This window comes from Oryctolagus cuniculus, chromosome 21 (genome assembly GCF_964237555.1).
Source record: "Oryctolagus cuniculus chromosome 21, mOryCun1.1, whole genome shotgun sequence".
NCBI lineage: Eukaryota > Metazoa > Chordata > Mammalia > Lagomorpha > Leporidae > Oryctolagus > Oryctolagus cuniculus.
Genome location: NC_091452.1, coordinates 16,787,247 through 16,808,053, shown reverse-complemented (window position 1 = coordinate 16,808,053; position 20,807 = coordinate 16,787,247). Strand labels below are relative to the sequence as shown.

General features: G+C 45.1%; 1 protein-coding gene across 3 annotated transcripts in view; it reads left to right on the top strand.

Annotated features, from left to right (window-relative positions):
- Positions 1–20,807, top strand: part of SPPL3 (signal peptide peptidase like 3) — a 132,409-nt gene that overhangs the window by 98,390 nt on the left and 13,212 nt on the right. For 2 of the 3 annotated variants that reach the window (XM_008272297.4, XM_051835851.2), the window contains exons 3-6: positions 8,009–8,097; positions 17,442–17,561; positions 18,215–18,293; positions 19,120–19,232. In XM_008272297.4, the coding sequence (XP_008270519.1) occupies positions 8,009–8,097; positions 17,442–17,561; positions 18,215–18,293; positions 19,120–19,232 (401 nt within the window). Of the gene's footprint in view, positions 1–7,393; positions 7,444–8,008; positions 8,098–17,441; positions 17,562–18,214; positions 18,294–19,119; positions 19,233–20,807 lie in introns of those variants that run through there. The other variant, XM_051835852.1, reaches the window with a different exon arrangement.

Here is a 20,807-nt window from a genome sequence, read left to right as displayed (position 1 = left end):
ATAGTTGGCAGGGGCCCAAGTACTTGGACCACCAAGTTCATTGACGGGGAGCTGGATGGAAAGCAGCCAGGACTTGATCCAGAGTTGTATAGGATGGTTAACTCACTGCATCACAAAGCTGGCCCCTGATTTCTTTTTTTAATGAGAAGAAGCAGTTAATGTACTGATGTGGAAAGATGTCCTTGGCATACTGTTGACTGAAAATTTAGTCTGCTAGGGCTGCTGTAACGAAGTCCCACACACTAAGGAAGTAAGGGGCTGCGAGTCCAAGGCCGAGTTGTCAGTGGAGTTGGCTGAGTTGGTTTCATTCTGATGCCTCTCACCATGCTGTCCACATGGTGCCTTCACATGGGCTCACATGCATGTGTTTGGCTGGTCAGTCTCTCTGTGTAATCTCCTCTTCTATGGACACCTGTCGTACTGGGTTCTGGTCTACCCTGATGACTCATTTTACCTAAATTACCTCTTTGAAGGCTCTGAGTACAGCCCCATTCTGAAGTGCATTGAGGGTTAATACTTGAACATAGGAATTTGGAGAGGCCACAGTCCAGCCCGTAGGTACGGTCATCACATAACTTAATGTCCTTCAGTGCTTCTGAAGGGGAGCAGGCAGGGCACTGTTAATCCTGCCAGGACAGCAAGTACAAACCGGGATTTGTGTTATTTTGTCACCATGCTCAGGGTTATTCAGTAACTTAAAAGAAATATTGGCTGTAAAGCACCTAGCGTCCCAGTGCCAGACAGTGTGCCTTCAGTAGAGGCTAACAGTTGTCACTTGTAGCAGCCAGGACGCTTCAGCTGCTCAGTCGCAAACCATCCTCCTACCCAGCCCCTTCCTGGTCTGGCTGCACTCTGGGAGCACCAGTAACTGGAAATCCGTTTGCCTCCTACAGCTTGACCCACAGCTCCATTCAAGTTAGACATAGTTGATGAAATGCAGAAACAGTATATAAGGTGCTGTAATTTAGATGAGGTGTTCCTGCAATGCTAAACAGTAGTAGCTCAAGTCCTTCTGCTGTCATTTAACATCGATTTCAGGAATCCGGGCTTGCTGTTTGTTAAGTAGACAGCCAGGGTTTGGATAGAATGTCTGACAGTTTGCGATGACAGAGCTGGGTGGGTGGGAAGGAGGAGGACGAGGTCCAGTGAGGCCGTGTGACGTCTGTAGAGTTAATAACTCACCCAGGTCAGGGCGCGTGCTGTGGCCTAGTGGGTAAAGCCACTGCCTGTGGCGCCGGCGTCCTATGTGGACACCACTTCAAATGCTGGCTACTCCACTTCTGATCTAGCTCCCTGTTAATGTGCCTGCGAAGGCAGCAGAGGGTGGCCCAAGTGCTTGGGCCCCTGCACCTATGTGAGACCCTGGCCATTGTGGCCATTTGAGGAGTGAACTCCCAGATAGTAGTTCATTCGTTCTCTCTCTCTCTTTCTTTCTTTCTCTAACTCTGCCTTTCAAATAAATAAAATATTATTTATTTCAAAAAATAAATAAAAATAAATGCCCCAGTAAGTTGGGATAAAGGCTCTTATTGCAAAGTGGTCTGGGTGACTTGGGAGGCAGTCTTCTGAAAGCCTGTGTTTAAACAGCTTATGTGTATTGTCGTGTGCAATGAGGGTGACTGTTACTGGATCCCAGTCACAGTGCCCCTCGATCTGCCACACCCAGGCCCATCTTGTTTGCTAGAAGGTGTGAATCTTGGGACCAGTGTTGTGCAACAAGTTAAGCCACTGCATGTAATGCCAGTATATCCCATATGAGCACTGATTCGAGTCCTAGTTACTCTGTTTCTGGTCCAGCTCCCTGCTAATGTGCCTGGGAAAGTAGAGGAAGATGGCCCGAGTCTTTGGGCCCTTCACCCACATGGGAGACCCAAATGGAATTCCTAACTTCAGCCTTGCCCAGCCCTGGCTGTTGCAGCCACTTAGGGAGTGAACCAGTAGATAGAAGATCTGCCATTGTCCCTTGGTAACTCTGCCGTTCAAATAAACAGATCTTTAAAAGGCGGCATAGAGGGGAGGGAGATGGCACTTCAGGTGTAGTGGGTAAAGTTGCTGTTTGCAGTGCCAGCATCCCATATAGGTGCCAGTTTGAGTCCTGGCTGTTTTACTTCTGCTCCAACTCCCTGCTGATGTTCCTGGGAAAGCAGTGGAAGATGACCCAAGTGCTTGGGCCCCTGCACCCATGTGGGAGACTGGGATGAAGCTCCTGGCTCCTGGCTTCGGCCTGGACCAGCCATGGCCATTGTAGCCATTTCGGGAGTTAACCAGAGGAAGGAAGATCTCTCTCTCTCTCTGTCTTCCCCCCCCCCCCCGCCTCTCCTCTCCTCCTCTCTCTCTCTTCTCTCTTTTCTCTCTCTTTTCTCTTTCTTTTTTCTCTTTCTCTGTCTCTCTCCGCTCTTTCTCCTCTCTCTCTCTCTCTCTCTCTCTCTCTCTCTCTCTCTCTGCCTGTCCCTCTCTAACTCTGAATTTCAAATAGAATAAATATTTTAAAGAGAGAAAGAAGAGTCTTCCCAGCTTGAACTAGTGTATGGGACCTCTTACCTCATTCAGCCAGATTCCGTTTTGGGCACTGGTGCCCCCTGGTCTGCTTCTGATGACCAAACCAGGCTTGATTTTAGCTAAATTTGTCCTAGCATAAAAAATTCAGTCAGCTTCCAGTGACATCAGGACCTGAGAAGTGTGCTTGGTTTGACTCTGCTCCTCCTCATAGTCCATCATTACACGGCCAGAGATGTTCCAGTCTGTTTAGCAATTCTTATCAAGTAGGTTCTAAGGACATTTTCTTAGAACTTTAGCTTGTCCATTGACAAGCTAAAACTGGTTTTAGGTTAACCATAACCTACTAACACTTGAAAAGAAGGAAAAGCCTTGCCTCAAAACAGACAAGTGTTTTGTTTTTTAAATTTGTATTTATTTATTTAAAAGGCAGAGAAACAGAGGGACAGAAACACAGAGAGGTCTTCCATCCACTGGTTCGCTCCCCAGATGCCCACAACAGCTGGGACTGGGCCAGGCCAAAGCCTAGAACTGGAAACTCAATCCAGGTCTCCCTCATGGGTGGCAGGGACCCAAGTACTTGAGCCATCATGTGCTGCCTCCCAGAGTACACATGAGCTGGCCATTATAACTTAGAGCCAGGCACTCCAATATGGGATACTGGTATCCCAAGCAGTTAACCCTTGGGCCACTCTGCCCTGAGGGTGGAGTTTCAAATGTCCTCAGCTAATACCACAGTGAAATGGAATTCTATAACCCCTGAACCTGTGCAACAGTATTGACAGCGCCCAGTCTTACAATCGCCACTCTAACAGCTGTGGTAGGAATAAACCAAAAAGATGACTGTTAGCTTTCCAGTCCAGGCTACCAATACAGTGCCCACCAAAAGAGCAGGAGAAGCTCACCATCTTGAGTAGCTAGTCCCCAGGGAGAGATGTGATAAAGCTGCCTCTCAGTGCATCCCGCAGCCACCAGATTCTGAGAGCAGAGCAGCATAACAATTTTACTTATTATTACTCCATTCCTAAGTGATTGTGAAAAACTCAAATTAATATGTCTTTCCAAAGCATTCCCATGAGAAGAATCAGCCGTCACATTCCACTGACTTGTGACAGGTTCCCAAGAAACGCACCGTACCAGGCCTAGAGCTCAGTTCCTCCCAGATGATGAACTCTGCCACAAAAAAACATGAAGTAAAGTTCAAAACACCATAGAATTGAAATCATGCCCTGAAAACATTCCCTGGTGTCTTAGCAGGAGAAATATATGCAAAACATTGCACTGGTTTGTTATATAACTCAGAACGCCCAGGAAAACATGTGTCTTGGGAGCCAGGCACTGTGATAGTTCCTATAAGGCTGACTGAGGCAGCAGAGTTAATGGACTTTGCCAACCTCTGTCAAAGTGTCTTCCTCCAGTGGCTGGAGAAATACAAGGCCCCAGATGTTTTATATGCATATGAAGAAGACAGGCCAGTGCTGTAGCTTAATGGGTCAAGCCGCTGTCTGCAGCACCAGCATCCCATATGAGCACCAGTTCAAGTCCCAGCTGTTCCATTACTTTCTTTTTTTTTTTTTTAAAGATTTATTTATTTGAAAGAGTTACACAGATACAGAGAGAGAGAAGGAGAGGCAGAGAGAGAGAGAGAGGTCTTCCATCCTCTGATTCACTCCCCAGATGGCTGCAACGGCCGGAACTGCGCTGATCCAAAGCCAGGATCCAGGAACTTCTTCCAGGTCTCCCACACCAGTGCAGGAGCACAAGAACTTGGGCCATCTGCTGCTGCTTTCCAAGGCTACAGCAGAGAGCTGGATCAGAAGTAGAACAACCACGACTTGAACTGGTGCCCATATGAGATGCCTGCACTGCAGGCGGCAGCCTTACCTGCTACGCCACAGTGCCAGCCCATGCTCCACTTCTGATCCAGCTTCCTGCTCACGTGCCTGGGACAGCATAGGAGGATGGTCCAAGTGTGTGGGCCCCCTACCGCTCACATGGGAAGCCCAGATGAGGCTCCTGGCTCCCAGCTTCAGCCTGGCCCACCCCGGCTGTTGTAGCCACCTAGGGAGTGGTGGAAAACCTCTCTCTGTATGGCTCTGACTTTCAAATAAATGGATAAATCTTTTAAAAAAAGATAAAAAGGGGCCAGCGCTGTGGTGCAGCAGGTTAACGCCCTCGCCTCCACTTCCGATCCAGCTCTCTGCTATGGCCTGGGAAAGTAGTGCAAGATGGCCCACGTCTTGGGCCCCTGCACCTGCGTGGGAGACCCGGAAGAAGCTCCTGGCTCCTGGCTTCGGATCAGTGCAGCTCCAGCCATTGCAGCTAATTGGGGAGTGAACCAGCAGATGGAATACCCCTCTCTCTGCCGCTCCTCTCTCTGTGTAACTCTATCTTTCAAATAAATAAATAAATCTTTAAAAAAGAAAAAGAAGAAGAATGTTCTTAAATCCTCAGTTTGGGAGCATGTGGTGCACTGGTTCAGATACCACTTGAGACTCCTGCATCCCCCATCAGAGTGTCTTGGTTCAGGTCCCAGTTCCACTTCCAGTTCCAGCTTCCTCCTAGTATACATCCTGGGAATAGGTAAGTGATCGCTCAAATAGTTGGGTCCCTGCCACCCACATAGGCACTCTGATAAGGGATGCAGGCATCCCAGGCCACAGCTTAAATGGCTATGCAATACTTGTTCCTCCCCTCCAACATTTAAAGTATTTATTACTTATTTAGGCTGACACCACAGCTCACTTGGCTAATCCTCCGCCTGCAGTGCCTGCACTCCGGGTTCTAGTCCCAGTCGGGGCGCCGGATTCTTTCCGGGTTGCTCCTTTTCCAGTCCAGCTCTCTGCTGTGGCCAGGGAGTGCAGTGGAGGATGGCCCAAGTCCTTGGGCCCTGCACCCATGTGGGAAACCAGGAGAGGCACCTGGCTCCTGGCTTCGGATCAGTGCGGTGCGCTGGCCACGGTGGCCATTGTGGGGTGAACCAACAGAAAAAGGAAGACCTTTCTCTCTCTCTCTCACTGTCCACTCTGCCTGTCCAAAAATAAATAAATAAATATTTATTACTTATTTGAAAAGCAGAGTGAAGGGGAGAGGTTGGGTGAGGGAGGAGTTTTCCATCTGCTGGCTCACTCCTCAGATGGCTACAACAGCTGCAGGCCAAAGCCAGGCACCCGGAACTCCATCCATATCTCCCCCATGGGTACAGGGGCCCAAGCATTTGAGCCATCATTTGCTGCTTCCCTGGTGTGTTAGCAGGGAGTTGGATCAGAAGTGGAATAACTAGGACTCAAACTGTGCTCCATTATGGGATGTGGGCATAGCTGAAGTAGCGACTTAATCCTACCACACCACAGTACCCACCCCTTGACTAATATTCTTGATCTGTTTGACCTAATTAACATTTAGAGAACACTCCATCCAGTAAGAAAACACACTCTTTTCAAGTGCACATGGAATATTTCCTAATATAAATTATATCTTTTTTTTTTTTGACAGGCAGAGTGGATAGTGAGAGAGAGAGACAGAGAGAAAGGTCTTCCTTTGCCGTTGGTTCACCCTCCAATGGCCGCCACGGCCGGCGCACTGCAGCCGGCACACCGCACTGATCCGAAGCCAGGAGCCAGGTGCTTCTCCTGGTCTCCCATGGGGTGCAGGGCCCTGGCACCTGGACCATCCTCCACTGCCTTCCCGGGCCACAGCAGAGAGCTGGCCTGGAAGAGGGGCAACCAGGAAAGAATCCGGCACCCCAACCGGGACTAGAACCCGGTATGCCAGTGCTGCAAGGCGGAGGATTAGCCTAGTGAGCTGCGGCACTGGCCAATATCTTAGGATATAAAATAAGTCTCAATGTAAAAGATTCACGGCATATAAAGTATGATCTCTGATCTGTTAATTAGCTCAGGTTGCCATAACAAAATACCATAGACTGGGTAGCTTAAACAAGAAGTTCGTTTTCTCAGGAGTCCTGGAAGTCCAAGATCAAGGTGTCAGTGTGGGTGAATTCTGTTTTCAAAGCAGCTGCGCCCATTTACAGTCCCACAAGCAATGTATGAAGGCTCTGGTTTTTCCATCCTTGCCAACAGTTGCTTATTATCTACCTTCTTAATTGTAACGTGAAGTGGTATCTTATTGTGATTGTGATTTGTATTTCCCTAATGGGTAATGACATTGAATATCTTTCCATGTGCTCATTTGTGTATCATTGTAGAAATGTCTGTTCGTATTCTTTTGTTTTTAAATCAGGTTTTCTTTTTTATTATTGAATGGTTAAAGATTTTTTATATATTCTAGATAAAAGTCTCATATCAAATTTATGGTTTACAAATATTTCATCTGTTGGGCTGCCTTTTCACATTTTTATTGTTGTTGTTATTATTATTATTTACTTGAGAGAGAGAGACATCTTCCACCTGCTGGTTCACTCCCCAGATGCCCCAACAGCCAGGGCTGGGACAGTCCAAAGCCAAGAGCCCAGAACTAAGTCAAGGGCTCCCAAGTGGGTGGCAGGGACCAAAGTACCTTAGTCATCACCTGCTGCCTTCCAGGGTGTGTATTAGCAGAAAGCTAGATCATAAGTGGAATAGTTGGGACACAAACTAGGTGCTCCGATATGGGTACACCAGCTGCCACCCGCTCCCCACCCTTGAAAATCCATGTGTGTAAAATCCACTGGCGTTTCGCTTACTATTTATTGTCCCTTTGGTACCTGGGGTAATTCCAGATATAGAAAGAACTCAAACATTTGTTGTTGCTGAAGCGGAGCTGACGTGGTGGAGAGGAACAAGCACTCTGATACTGCTATCACAGAGTGTATTGGTACAGCCTTTCTGTAAATAGTTGTGTGGTGTGTAAAAGTCTCAAAATGTGCTTACCCTTTGACCCACGTTTCTCCTTCTAGGTTTTTACCATGAGGAAATCATTAAAAGGGCCAGCGTTGTGGCATAGCAGGTAAAGCCACTGCCTATGACACTGGCATCCCATGTGGGCGCTGGTTCTAATCCTGCCTGTTCCACTTCTGATTCAGCTCCCTGCTAATGCACCTGGGAGAGCACCAGAGGATGGCCCGAGAGTTTGGGCCCCTACACCCACGTGGGAGATTGGATGAAGCTCCTGGCTCCTGGCTTTAGCCTGGCCCAGCCCCGGTAGATGTGGCCATGTGAGGAATGAACCAGCAGATAGAAGACATCTCTTTGTGTGTGTGTGTGTGTGTGTGTCTAAATCTGCCTGTCAGATAAATTAGTTAAATAATGTAAAGTTCCTTAAATGAACAAAACTTCCGAATCTTGAAGTAATTAAGGATTCATGGGGATGCTCTCACCTGCACTCTTGTGATGGCAGAAGGGACGGAGATTGTTTGCTGGTGTGACGGCGAGAGGCTTTCCTGAGTTATTCAGGAAGAGACCTTCCTTCCCAATGTCTTAGCGCTTTAAAATACTGGCTCATGACTCGGCTGTCTGACCTGCTGCTTTCTGAAGCAAAAATAAGACTTACCTGTAATTTTTTTCTCCCACAGGTCTCTTAATATGGACTTTGAAAATCAAGATAAAGAGAAAGACAGTAACAGTTCTTCTGGGTCTTTTAATGGCAACAGCACCAACAATAGTAAGACATTTTGTGCCAGTTAACTTTCATACCTACAGTTGTCTTCATTGGTTCCTTCTATACCCTTAGTTAATTCACTAGGTTCAAGGACTATGTTTAGTGTAGTAATAAAGCCTATTTGTTACATTTTTATGTTGAGTCTGAACTACTGAGTTCTTGTGTCCTCAAAGCTTACTGCTGAGATTATTCCATAAAGAGCAGCAAGATTCATGTTTGCCAGTCTGGGGCTTCAGTTAGGTACTTGGGTGAGGTTGATAATTTTGAGAGTGTTCATAATAAATTCATCCTGTGACCTAAAAGAGCTACCTGAAGTACGTATAGAACTAAGCAGTATAAGTCTCTCCAGATGTTAAGCTGTTAAAAGAATTCTTTAAAAAAAAAAAAAAAGAAGTGGCTATATGGCAAAATGTTTAGCAGTGTCATTTGTTAAGAGTCAAGAAGTAGAAACACAAAGGTCCATAAATGAATGAATTTATAAAGAATACATGTGCATTCCTACAGGGGAGCGTTACATAACATTAAAAAGAATGAAGTACTGTCAGATGCCACCGTGTGGGCAAACCTGAAAACATGCTGAGTGAGAGAAGCTCAGTACTACACATTATTTGTTTGTTTGTTTAATGGTTTGTTTTATTTGAAAGAGCTACAGAGAGAGAGACAGAGAGAAAGGTCTTCCATCTGCTTGTTCACTCCCCACATGGCCACATCGGCTGGGGCTCAGCAGGCCAGAGCCAGGAGCCAGGAGCTTCTTCCAGGTGTCTCACATGAGTGCAGGAGCCCAAGCACTTAGGCCATCTGCTGCTGCTTTCCCAGGCAGCAGAGCTAGGAAGCAGGGAGCTGGATCAGAAGTGGAACAGCTGGGATTTGAACAGGCACAACACCTGTCCCAAAACTACATATTGTATGAAAATTACAAAAAAGCAAACATATCTAGAGAAGAGGTAGTTAGTGGTTGTTGGGACTAGGGATGGGAAGAAGAATGATGTTGGGGTGATGACAGTTACCTAGAACTCTATGGTATAGTGATAGCTTCACACGTGGTAAATTTCCCTGCGTCCTCCCCCAAAAAAATGAGAGTTGTAGAAAATTTGTAGTGCTTGTTATAGAAATAGTTGAATTTGAAATATTATTGAATCAAATATTGCTAGCCTGTTAGATATTTTAAAAGTTACAAAAGTATGAGAACAATTCTTTCTGAGGTGTTAAAAGGTACTAAGAGAAACAACAGGCATCCCTTCACCTCCCATACCTGGCCAGGTACTTTTGTTTTTTCGCTGACCCTTACTATAGCATCAGAATCTTTCTGAACAAGCAGCTGCTACCAGTGGATCAGAGTAAGCTCTAAAGATGATGTCATTTCAACAACCATGCACAAAGAGAAAGGCAAGGCCGGTGAGCAGCAGTGAGTGGAATTGGACTTGAAATGTGAACTCAAATGGGTGGAGAGGAAGTCATCTCAGAAGGAGGGGGACCGTATTGTAACACACAGGGCCAAGTGAATGAGCCCTGTTAGGACAGGTTGAAGTCACCATCTAGTGAGAACAAAATACCAAGGCTCTAATCAAACCTTGGATGAAATGGTGATAGAGGGCCAGGGATATGAAGCTAAAAATGATCGTTTAATCATTTCATATTTTTTCTAGTTATTATAATACCCTGCCAGCCAGTTTTCACTCAGCTAAATATGTCTCACTGTCCCCAGCCATGCAAAGTGCACATGATAAAGACCATAAAAGAATCATTTAAATATAATAAGCCTTTTCTTGAACTTATGACATAGATCCTTGTGTGATATAAAATTTCATACCAATAACTTATTAGGAACCACTTAAAACTCAGTACTAAATATTATTTTCACATTAGACTATTATATAGCTCACTTTTTATAAAGATTTTCATCAAGTCACTTCCATTACTCTTGAAAATGTTTTTTAAAGTCCCTTGATATGTAGTATATATGCAAATCTACTTCTTAATACAAATTATACATCTATACATTGCATCACAAAACATCCGAGAAAGGTATATGTGTATCTAAGTACAATTTTTTTCTCAAATGATATAAGTGATTATATCAGCCCATCAGTTCTATTTCTTGTTATTAATCAGAGTTTAAAGAATAGTAGTCAGGCCACTGCTGTGGTGCAGTAGATTAATCCTCTGCTGGTTCTAGTCCTGGCTGTTCCTCTTCTGATCCAACTCCCTGCTATGGCCTGGGAAAGCAGTGGAAGATGGCCCAAGTGCTTGGTCCCCTGCATCCTCATGGGAGACCTGGAAGAAGCTCCTGGCTCCTGGTTTCAGATCCGCAAAGCTCCAGCCATTGCCATTTGGAGAATGAACTAGCGGATGGAAGACCTCTCTTTGTTCCTCCCACTCTCTGTCTGTAACTCTACCTCTCAAGTAAATAAATAAATATTTTAAAAAAAGTATATAGGGTGGGGCTGGCATTGTGGTGTGACCAATTAAGCCACTGCCTGCAATCCTAACGTCCCATTTGGGCACTGGTTTGTGTCCCAGCTGCTCCACTTCCAATCCAGCTCTCTACTAATGCACTTGGGAAAGCAGCAGAAAATGGCCCAAGTCCTTGGGTCTGTGCACCTGAGTGGGAGACCCAGATGAAGCTCCTGGTTCCTGGCTTCCATCTGGCCCAGCTATGGCCGTTGTGGCCATTTGGGGAGTAAACCAGTGGGTAGAAGACTGACACCTCTCTCTCTCTCTCTCTCTCTCTTTCTCTCTTTCTCTCTTTCTCTCTCCCTCTCTCCCTCTCTCCCTCTCTCCCTCTCTCCCTCTCCTCCCTCCCTCCTTCTCCTTCCCCCTCCCTCCCTCCCTCTCTTTCTCTCTCTCTCTCTCTCTGTCTTTCAGATAAATAGGGTAAATATTTTTTAAAAAAATTGTGTAGGTGTTGGTGTTTTAGCACAGTTAAGCTGCTGCCAGTAACACCAGCATCCTGTATGAGTGCTAGTTTGAGTCTTGGCTGCTCCACCTCTCTACTAATGCACCTGGAAAAGCAGCAGATGACGGTCCAAGTGTATGGACCCGTGCTACCCATGTGGGAGACCCAGATGGAGCTCTGGGCTCCTGACTTTGGCCTGGCCCAGATGTGGCCGTTGTGGCCATTTGGGGATTAGTAAACCAGCGAACGGAAGATCCCTTCTTCCCCCTTTCTCCCTCCTCCCTCCCTCTCTCTTTCTCTCTGACTCTCCCTCTCTCTATATAATGCTGCTTTCAAATAAGTAAAGCTTTTTTAAAAATGTAGTGTAATGCCTCTTTTTAATTTATGTGAGAGATAGCTTGCACCTGCTGGTTTACGTCCCAAATGTCTGCAGTGGCTGGGGCTGAAGCCAGCAGCTGCTGGTAATGCAGTCCAGATCTCCATTGTGGGTGTCAGGAACCCATTTCTTGAGACATCACTGCTGCTCTCCAGAGTTTGCAGTAGCAGGAACCTGGAACCAGATACTGAGCCCAGGTCCTCTGATGCGGGACACAGATAGCTTAAACCACTAGAAAAACTTCTTACATAGATGTTTTCTTAAATATGTTTTCCTATATTATACTTAGTTATATTCAACAACATATTTCTTTAGTGCCTACTCTGAGCCACAGATAACCAAAAGAGAGAAGGACAGATTGGAATAGAATGCAGTCTGGTTCCACATAATCAGGAAAAGTGTGAAGAAAGAAACAGCCATTGCTAAGAAGGCTGGCACTTGGTAATGGAACATAATATCATTCTAGATTGAAGGGGTGGCATGGAGAACAAGATACGTTTGTCAAGAATGAAGAAATAATAACAGCCAAAAAGATAAACAGAAACACAAGAGATTGTGTAAAGAGATTGAAATCTGGAGGATTAGAAATGTGAAGAATTGGGGAGAAGATTCTAAGAAAAGGAAGGTATGAATTTAGGCAGAGTAAAAGAGATGTTCTGTCCGCTGGTTCAGTCCCCAAATGGCCACAACAGCTAGGTCCAGGCTAGGCTGAAGCCAGGAGCCAGGAACTCCACCAGGGTCTTCCACGTGGATGGCAGGGGCCCAAATACTTACACTCTTGGACCCAGGTGCACTAGCAGGGAGTTAGATCAGAAGCAGAGAAGCTGGGACTCAACTCAGCACTCTGATACAGGGTGCCAGTGTCAGAAGCAACAGCTTAACCCTGCACAATGCCAGCCTCTGACAAGGGAGAATTGGACTGATTAAAGGGAAGAATGACTAGCGGTTTGTAAAAGATTGCAGTTCTCTACTCCCAAAGTAACAAGAAGCAAGGAATTTGTGAAGGACACTGGAGTAAGAAAAGACCAGTGTCATTGGTGGGGAGGTTGGGAGGGAAGAGTTACTTTCTGGTTACATGCAATTATTAAATTGTCCTCGATGATAAAGGGGTGCTAGAAGAAGCCATGTCACATGGAGACTTGGCAGATTAGGTGGGTCATGCGATTCTTACCAGAAAATCAAAACTTACAAAATGGAGGAAGTCTCTTTGAGACGGAATGTTCTCACTGTACAGTTCCCTGGGGTATTTGACTCCAGGTTATAGAAACACTGCACCTATCTGGATGACTTAAAACCACTTGGAAGTAGCGGGGCTGAGGGGTATGGGGCAGGTGGAGCAGGCCTTCCAGGAAGTATGACACCCATTGAAAAATAGGAAACAGATATTGAAACCCTGGTGAAACAGCACTACACATCTGCCAGAACAGCCAGAATGTCGCCGAGGATGCACAGCAAGAAGGAACCTCTGCACGCTACTGGAGAGCCACAGGGTGGCACGATTGCTCACCCATGGAACCTGTCAGTGTCTCTCCTAGTTACACACTCAACAGACAGGCACATATACACCACGTATCATGTGCAAGAATGCTCAGGGGCAGGCGCTATGCCACAGCAGGTTAAGCTGCTGCTTGGGACTTCAGCATCCCAGGTCAGGGTTTTGGTTCAAGTCTAAGCGGCTCTGTTTCCAATCCAGCATTTCTGCTAATGCATCCTGGGAGGCAGCGGATATTGGCTCAAGTGCTTAGACCACTGCAATACATAAGGGAAACCTGATGCAGTTCTGGGCTCCTAGCTTTGGCTTGGCCGGGTTGTGGCTGTTGCAGGGCTTTGGGAAGTGAATGAGCTGATGGACCCACCCACCCCACCCCGCAATCTCTGCCTTTTAAGTAAATGTAAATAAATAGACATTAACAACAACAAAAGAAGCTCAAAGTCAAAACCTTGGAAACAACCCAAGTGTTTAACCATAGCATGGGTAAATTGTACTTAGATTCATACCATGAAAGTGAACTGCAGCTTCACATATAGAATGGATGATTTTAACAAACAATGCTGAGTGAAAGAAGCCAGACACAAAATACATGCCACAGATGTCAGTGTGTATTGTTCAAAAAGCAGGAAAAGTAAACATTATTTTATTTTTGAAGGATGCGTGCTTCCATGGAAAAATGTAAAGTAAAACAAAGAAGACACCATGAGAGTCAGGATCATCATCACCTCTGGGGGAAAGAGAGTAGATTGGGACCTAGGAGACTGTGAGTGGGGCTGTTCCTTGACCCGAGTATGTGAGACAGGTGACAGCTCCCTGAGTTCTTCATCTTGGTACTTTTCTGTGTGATGGTTCATAGTGAAAACAGTGGGAAAGAAAGGTAATGGGTGCTGTAGGGAGCTCCTCCGGATCTTCGCTGATTTCCCCTGACTTGTTTCTGACTCCTGCATTGCCCAAGAATCCTATATAGAGCCTTCCCCTGGCACATCAGGTCTTTATTTCACTGAAACTAAGCACATCAAGGAAAAAAAGCCAGGGGCAAGCAGCATTGTGGCGTAGTGGATTGAGCCTCTGCCCGCATGTCAGCATCCCAAATGGACACCGTGGTTTAAGTCCCGGCTGCTCTACTTCTGATCTGACTTCCCTGCTAATGCACCTGGAAAAGCAGAGGAGAATGGTTCAACTACTTGAGCCCCTGCCACTTACATGGGAGACCAGGAAGAAGCTATTGGTTCCTGTCTTTGGTCTGATGCAGCCATGGCTGTTATGGCCATTTGGAGAATAAACCAGCAGGTGTAATATCTCTCTGTCTCTTCCTCACTATCTGTAACTCTGCCTTTCAAATAAATAAATAAATATTTAGAAAAAAAGAAAAAGCCACATAAATTGCCATTATATGACATCATGAAGTCAAACTTCACATAGAATTTCTTTGAACCATGAAAATATGCAGTTGGGATTGTCTTCATTCGTAGAGATACATGTATTAATCTTCTCCCAGACTTTGAACTTCACAAGATACAGAAATGACTTTTTTAACCCCTCCTGTTGCTTACTATAGAGCGTGGTTTTTTGTGTTTTTGCTTGTTTGTTTGTTTTTTGTTGTTGTTTTTGCATGGAGGTGCAAAATCAGTGTTTTTGTTTTTAAGATCTTATATATTTTGTTTGAAAGGCAGACTTTAGAGAAGGAGAAAAAGAGATCATCCATCCACTGGTTCACTCCCCAAATGGCTGCAACGGCCGGGGCTGGGCCAGGCCAAAGCCAGGAGCCAGGAGCTTCTTCCGGGTCTCCCATGTGGATACAGGCACCCAGGGACTTGGGCCATCTGCTGCTGCTCTCCCAGGCCATTAGTAGGTAGCTGGAGTGGAATTGAACTGGCCACCCATATGGGATGAGGGCACTGCAGACAGTGGCTTAACCTGCTGTGCCACAGCATTGGTCCCCCCAAATCAGTTTTCTTAACAGTATCAACAATACATTGGTGTAGTACCCAGTACCTATTCCATAACCAAATGTATGTTTAGCCTTTAGCTATGTTCATTGAAGAAGATAATGGTGCCATACAGAATTACTAATTCCATCACTGAGTCTATTTCTTATGTTAATTTTGGCTTTAAAAAAAAATGCAACTGCAGTTGGATAAGTCTTCCCAGTTATGACTGTTCTGTTTTGCTGAGGTTTTTTTTTGTTTTGTTTTTAAGATTTTATTTGAGAGGTAGAGTTACAGAGAGAGGAAGAGACAGAAAGGTCTTCCATCCATTGGTTCATTCCCCAAATGTCCACAATGGCCGGAGCTGGGCTGATCCAAAGCCAGGAGCTAAGAGTTTCTTCTGGGTCTCCCCTATGGGCACAAGGGCCCAAGCCTCTAGGGCCATCCTCTACTGCTTTCCCAGGCCATATCAGAGAGCTGGATCAGAAGAGGAGCAGCCAGGACTCGAACTGGCACCCATATGGGATGCTGACACCACAGGCAGAGGCTTAGCCCGCTGTGCCACAGTGCTCTCCCCGCTCTGTTTTGTTTTAAAGTTGCTGGAGTTTGGCTAGAATTTCTAATTAATGAGCTCCTTCCCTTCAAGACCATTATCTCTGAACCTTCAGGAAGTACAGAACTGAAGCCATGTTTGTTGTTTTAGGTAGTATATTGTCAGTGAGCAAAGAAGCTTTTCTTGCCCTGTGACATTGCCTGTTGGCTTAAAATCTGTGCTTTAGAAAAAATAAAAAATGCAACATAATATTCTACAAGGTTCTTCATAGTTTTGCATTTTAATTGCAGACTAAACATCTAAAATGGATATTATCAAAAAAATAAACTGACTTCCTTCATTCTGTGTTGCAGCCAGCTGTTTATAATCTTTCTGTTGAACTTTGAACCAGTATAATTTACCTGTGGACTATGATGCTTTGTTTTACAGAGGGTGGGGGCATGTTTTAACATTTATAGATTTTGAACAATACTTTGTTTTTCCCCCCTGTGGATCAACCATCATTTATTTGAGAAACCATTATTTTCTGTAGTGACAAACAACTGAAATTTGTTCCTCTGGTTCTCCTCTGAACTACCATAGAATCCTTAAGTTCAGCAAATGCCCAGGTGAAGGTTTTTGTAGGGATCTCATGGAACTGAGGTGTCCCACAGCCGTGGGACGGGTTTGGCCGGAGCTCAGGGCAGCCTGCTTCCTAGGTCGTTTCAGTTGGTCATGTAGATGCTCAGAACCCAAATCGCCCTGCTCCCAACTGGCTCATTCCACTCATCTGCCTAACCACGAGGGAGCAGTTTTGTTTTATGGAAATATTTCATACTTTATTTCACCAAAAACTTCTGAATAGTTCTTTTGCAGACAGAAATTTTTTAAAAGATTTGAAAGGCAACATTACAGAGAGAGAGATCTTCCTTGTGCTGGTTCATGCCCCCAACGTCCAGAGCTGGTCCAGGCCAAAGCCAGGAGCCTAGATCTTCTGGGTCTCCTCCATGGGTGCAGGGGACCAAGCAGTTGGCCATCTGCTACTGCTCTCCCAGCTGGATCAGAAGTGGAGCAAACCGGGACCTGAACCAACGCCCATTTGGGATGCTGGCACTGCAGGCAGCAGCTTAACCATTAGGCCACAATACCAGCCCCCAGGCAAAGAAATTGAAATACCTAAGAGTGATTTTTAAATGTTGGTAATCATTGCAACCCTTTGATCTTGTTATCTTCATCCTGGTTGTATTTTATTTATAGACTTAATTTAATAAAGTAATACTTTGATTTATAATATTGCATTGCAATAGATCATTTGAAGAGTTCTTTGGTTCTTTTCATGTACTTTATGACATTTCAACAAGGTTAATTTGAAAGTAGGTAGCATACAAGATGGTAATTTTTTTTTATTCAGTGGTAATCGAATTTTGCCATGTTTTCCTTCTCTACCAAATATTCTGTTTGTGGTTCTCAACCCTGGATGCATAATAAAATTTTGGGAGAGTTTTTGGCTGGTCCTAATTTGAGAAATTTCAGTTTAATTGGTCTTGGGTTGGACCTGGGAATTGGAATTTTTTGAGAGCTGCCCAGGTGATTCCATTGGATAGCGCAGAAGAGAACCACTGTGTTCAATCCTCCTCTCTCCCAGGAGATGGGTTTCCCATTTCTCTTACTCTGCCACCTTAAAATATTCCCATAAAGTAATTTTTCTGATTGACTGCTTTCAACTATGTCTTGTCAAATCCTCAGCCATCAGAAGCAGTGGGAAAGAGAGAACATGAGTACATTAAATTTTCACAGATAATGAGAAATTGTTTTAGTCAATGAGTTTAACCATCTTCACCGTACCTATATACCAGTATTGTCAGATTGACTAATCGGAATCGTTCCTACCTCTGATGTTGCATTTGTTTTTCATGTCCCATCATCCGGATGGTCAGTGAATCTGTTCCAGTACTGTGTGAGCACCTGCTGTAGGATGGCACTGTGAGGAAGCAGAGGTCGTGGTCTTATTGAGAGACTCACAGGCCTGACCCAGATTTTAAGACGTTAACGTAGATACACAGGGCATGGGCACAGGGCCTGTTACACAGTAAGTTATTCATGTGGCCTTTCCTCTGTTTCAGGTATCCAAACCATCGACTCTACCCAGGCTCTGTTCCTTCCAATTGGAGCATCTGTGTCTCTTCTAGTAATGTTCTTCTTCTTTGACTCAGTTCAAGTAGTTTTTACAATATGTACAGCAGGTAAATAAATGCATTTCTCCCTTTTTTTTTTTTTTTTTTTTTTTTTGGACAGGCAGAGTTAGACAGTGAGTGAGAGAGAGAGAAAGAAAGGTCTTCCTTCCGTTGGTTCACCCTCCATTGGCCGCTACGGCCGCTGCGCTGCACTGATCTGAAACCAGGAGCCAGGTGTTTCTCCTGGTATTCAATGCGGGTGCAGGGCCCAAGCACTTGGGCCATCCTCCACTGCCTTCTCAGGCCACAGCAGAGAGCTGGACTGGAAGAGGAGCAACCAGGACAGAATCCGGCGCCCCGTCTGGGACTAGAACCCGGGGTGCCAGCACCACAGGCAGAGGATTAGCCAAGTGAGCTGTGGCACTGGCCACATTTCTCTATTTTTAATGCTAAAGGGAAAAAAATTCCACATGTTTAAACAGCATTGAATTAAATTGAATGAGAAAAATAACCTGTGCTTTCCCCTACTTCAAATCAGGCACTTTGTGTTTTTTGTTTTTAAATTAGGGTATCTGTGCAGTAGCAAATGATGGAATTTTCCCTCCCTGGTTAATTAAGTCAGTTGCATCCACCTGTAAAGAAAAGTATTTTGGGAAATGACTGCGTTTCTAGAAGTCATTCCATTTTCTTAAAACAGTTAATTATCTGTTTTCTTTCTCTAGTTCTTGCAACGATCGCTTTTGCTTTTCTTCTGCTCCCAATGTGCCAGTATTTAACAAGACCCTGCTCACCACAGAACAAGTAAGGACTTGAGACTTTCTTCTGAATCATGAACTTGGATATGTTTACCTCTCATGCTCGATGGCATCAGCAGGGGTCACAGTGTCTGGTGTTTACTGGAGCACACTAATGCGAGAAGCTGGAGAAGTGAGGGGTTTGATCTTTAGGAGCTACAGCTCCTCTGGGACCTTCTCGTGGCAGATGAACAGAAGCAGGTCGTAGGTCAGTCATTGATGCACTTCCTGCTTAGATGGCTGAAGGTTTTCTTTCGAGGCAGTGCTTCCGTTCCTTTACTGGCGAGTTGATGGACTATGAGAACAGTGGCTAAGTTCAAGCATGCTTCATCTAGTCTTTGCCTTTCATCTGTGGGACCTAGATATGCTGGCCACTTGCGTGTAACCCCGGGGTTTGTGCTGTAGCTTCTGAAGCCATTGCTCCATGGAAACAAAGAACTGCGCAGGGAAGATGCTGTGTGCGCTTAGGAATCCAGTCACTGGTGCAGCCAGACAGGCGTACATATTTATTCATCTTGGCTAAATGGATTGCGTTGTTGGCTTTTTTCATTGTTTTCCTTGTAAGAATAGATGTCTCCTATATCTAGCTTCTCGAGAAGATTCCAAATACCCACATTGATAATCTAATCTAGAAAGTATGATCAGATGGACACAGAAGTATAATTCCTCTGACCTCTCCACCCTTACGAAGGGCACTTGGAGCTTTTGGAGTTGCCAGTGTGTAGGCACTGCCTATATCCTAACCCAGACACCAGGAACTCCTATCGCAAGAACCGAAGGAGGGTTTGGTTGTAAATGTGCCATCAGTCCGGTTAACATCCTGTGTTTCGCAGGATTTCCTTCGGTTGCTGTGGGCGTTTCACTGCTGCTGAGCTGCTGTCGTTTTCCCTGTCCGTCATGCTCGTCCTCATCTGGGTCCTCACTGGCCATTGGCTTCTCATGGATGGTGAGTAACCAATATGAGACAAATTGTCATTTTACCTAATATCGTTTTACAGGTACAGTTTTTGAGCATTTTTGTCACCTGCCCCTACCTGCTGCTGGCCCTGCCAATCCATACCTTCTAGCAGTTACTTTTGGTCTTTGTGTTGTGATATCTCTGTTCTGGGTAGTTCACAAAAGTAGACTCATACATCATGTGACTCCTCATGTCTGGCTTCTTCACATAGCACAGTGTTTTCAAGGATTGTGTGTAACCCATAGTGGTTCCTTTTTATGGTTGGATTTTATTCCATTATATGGATATACCAGTTTTTATTTTATTCAGTGGGTATTTCCACTTTTTTTTTTACTATCACAAATAATGTATCTATCTGTGAATATTTTTCTTTAAGATTTATTTATTTATTTGAAAGAGTGATAGGGAGAGACAGACAAAGAGATCATCCATCTGCTGGTTCGCTCCCCAAATGGCCGCAACGGCCAGGGCTGGGCCAAGCCAAAGCCAGGAGTCAAGAGCTTCATTCGGGTCTCCCACATGGGTTCAGGGCCCAAGCACTTGCACCAACTTCTGCTACTTCACCATGCTATCAGTAGGGAGCTGGATCAGAAGTGGAGCAGCCGGGACTTGAACCAGTGGCCATATAGGATGCCAGCACTGCAGGTGGAGGCTTTCCCCTCTGTGCCACAGTGCCAGCCCTGCAGACTATACTTTATACTTTTTTTTTTTTTTTTAACTTGGAAGAGTTACAGAGAGAGAGGAGGAACAGCGGAGAAAGAGAGAGGTCTTCCATCTGCTGGTTCACTCTCCAATTGGCCACTACAGCCGGTACCTGTGCTGATCCGAAGCCAGGAGCCAGGTGCTTCCTCCTGGTCTCCCCTGTGGGTGCAGGACCTAAGCACTTGGGCCATCCTCCACTGCACTCCTGGGCCACAGCAGAGAGCTGGCCTGGAAGAGGGGCAGCTGGGACAGAATCCGGCACCCCGACTGGGACTAGAACCCATGTGCTGGTGCCGCAGGCGGAGGATTAGCCTAGTGAGCCACAGTGCCGGCCCTATACTTTCTTATTTACATGGATTTATACTAATGCCTCCTAATATTATGGAGTATATGTTATATAACATATGTGTTATATGTGATATATAATTGCTCCTTTTATGCAATAATATAAATACATGTCTGTATCATTACATAAAGGTATTTACAGCTCCACAATATTCCCTTGTATTAATGTCATTTAACTATTGATGTATCCTTAGATTTTTTAAATCTTTTTCTACTATAAATAAGGCTGATATAAAAATTTAGTTTCTACCTCTCAGTATTATATGTCAGAGTACTTAACTGACTTTTTTAATATCTGCTTTTTTTTTAAGATTTTTTTATTTATTTACTTGAGAGGTAGAGTTACAGTGAGAGGGAAAGACAGAAAGGTCTTCTGTCAGTTGGTTCACTCCCCAAATGGCTGCAATGGCTGGATCCGAAGCCAGGAGCCAGGTGCTTCTTCCCAGTCTCCCATGTGGGTGCAGGGGCCCAAGGAGTTGGGTCATCTTCTACTGCTTTCCCAGGCCTTAGCTCCGG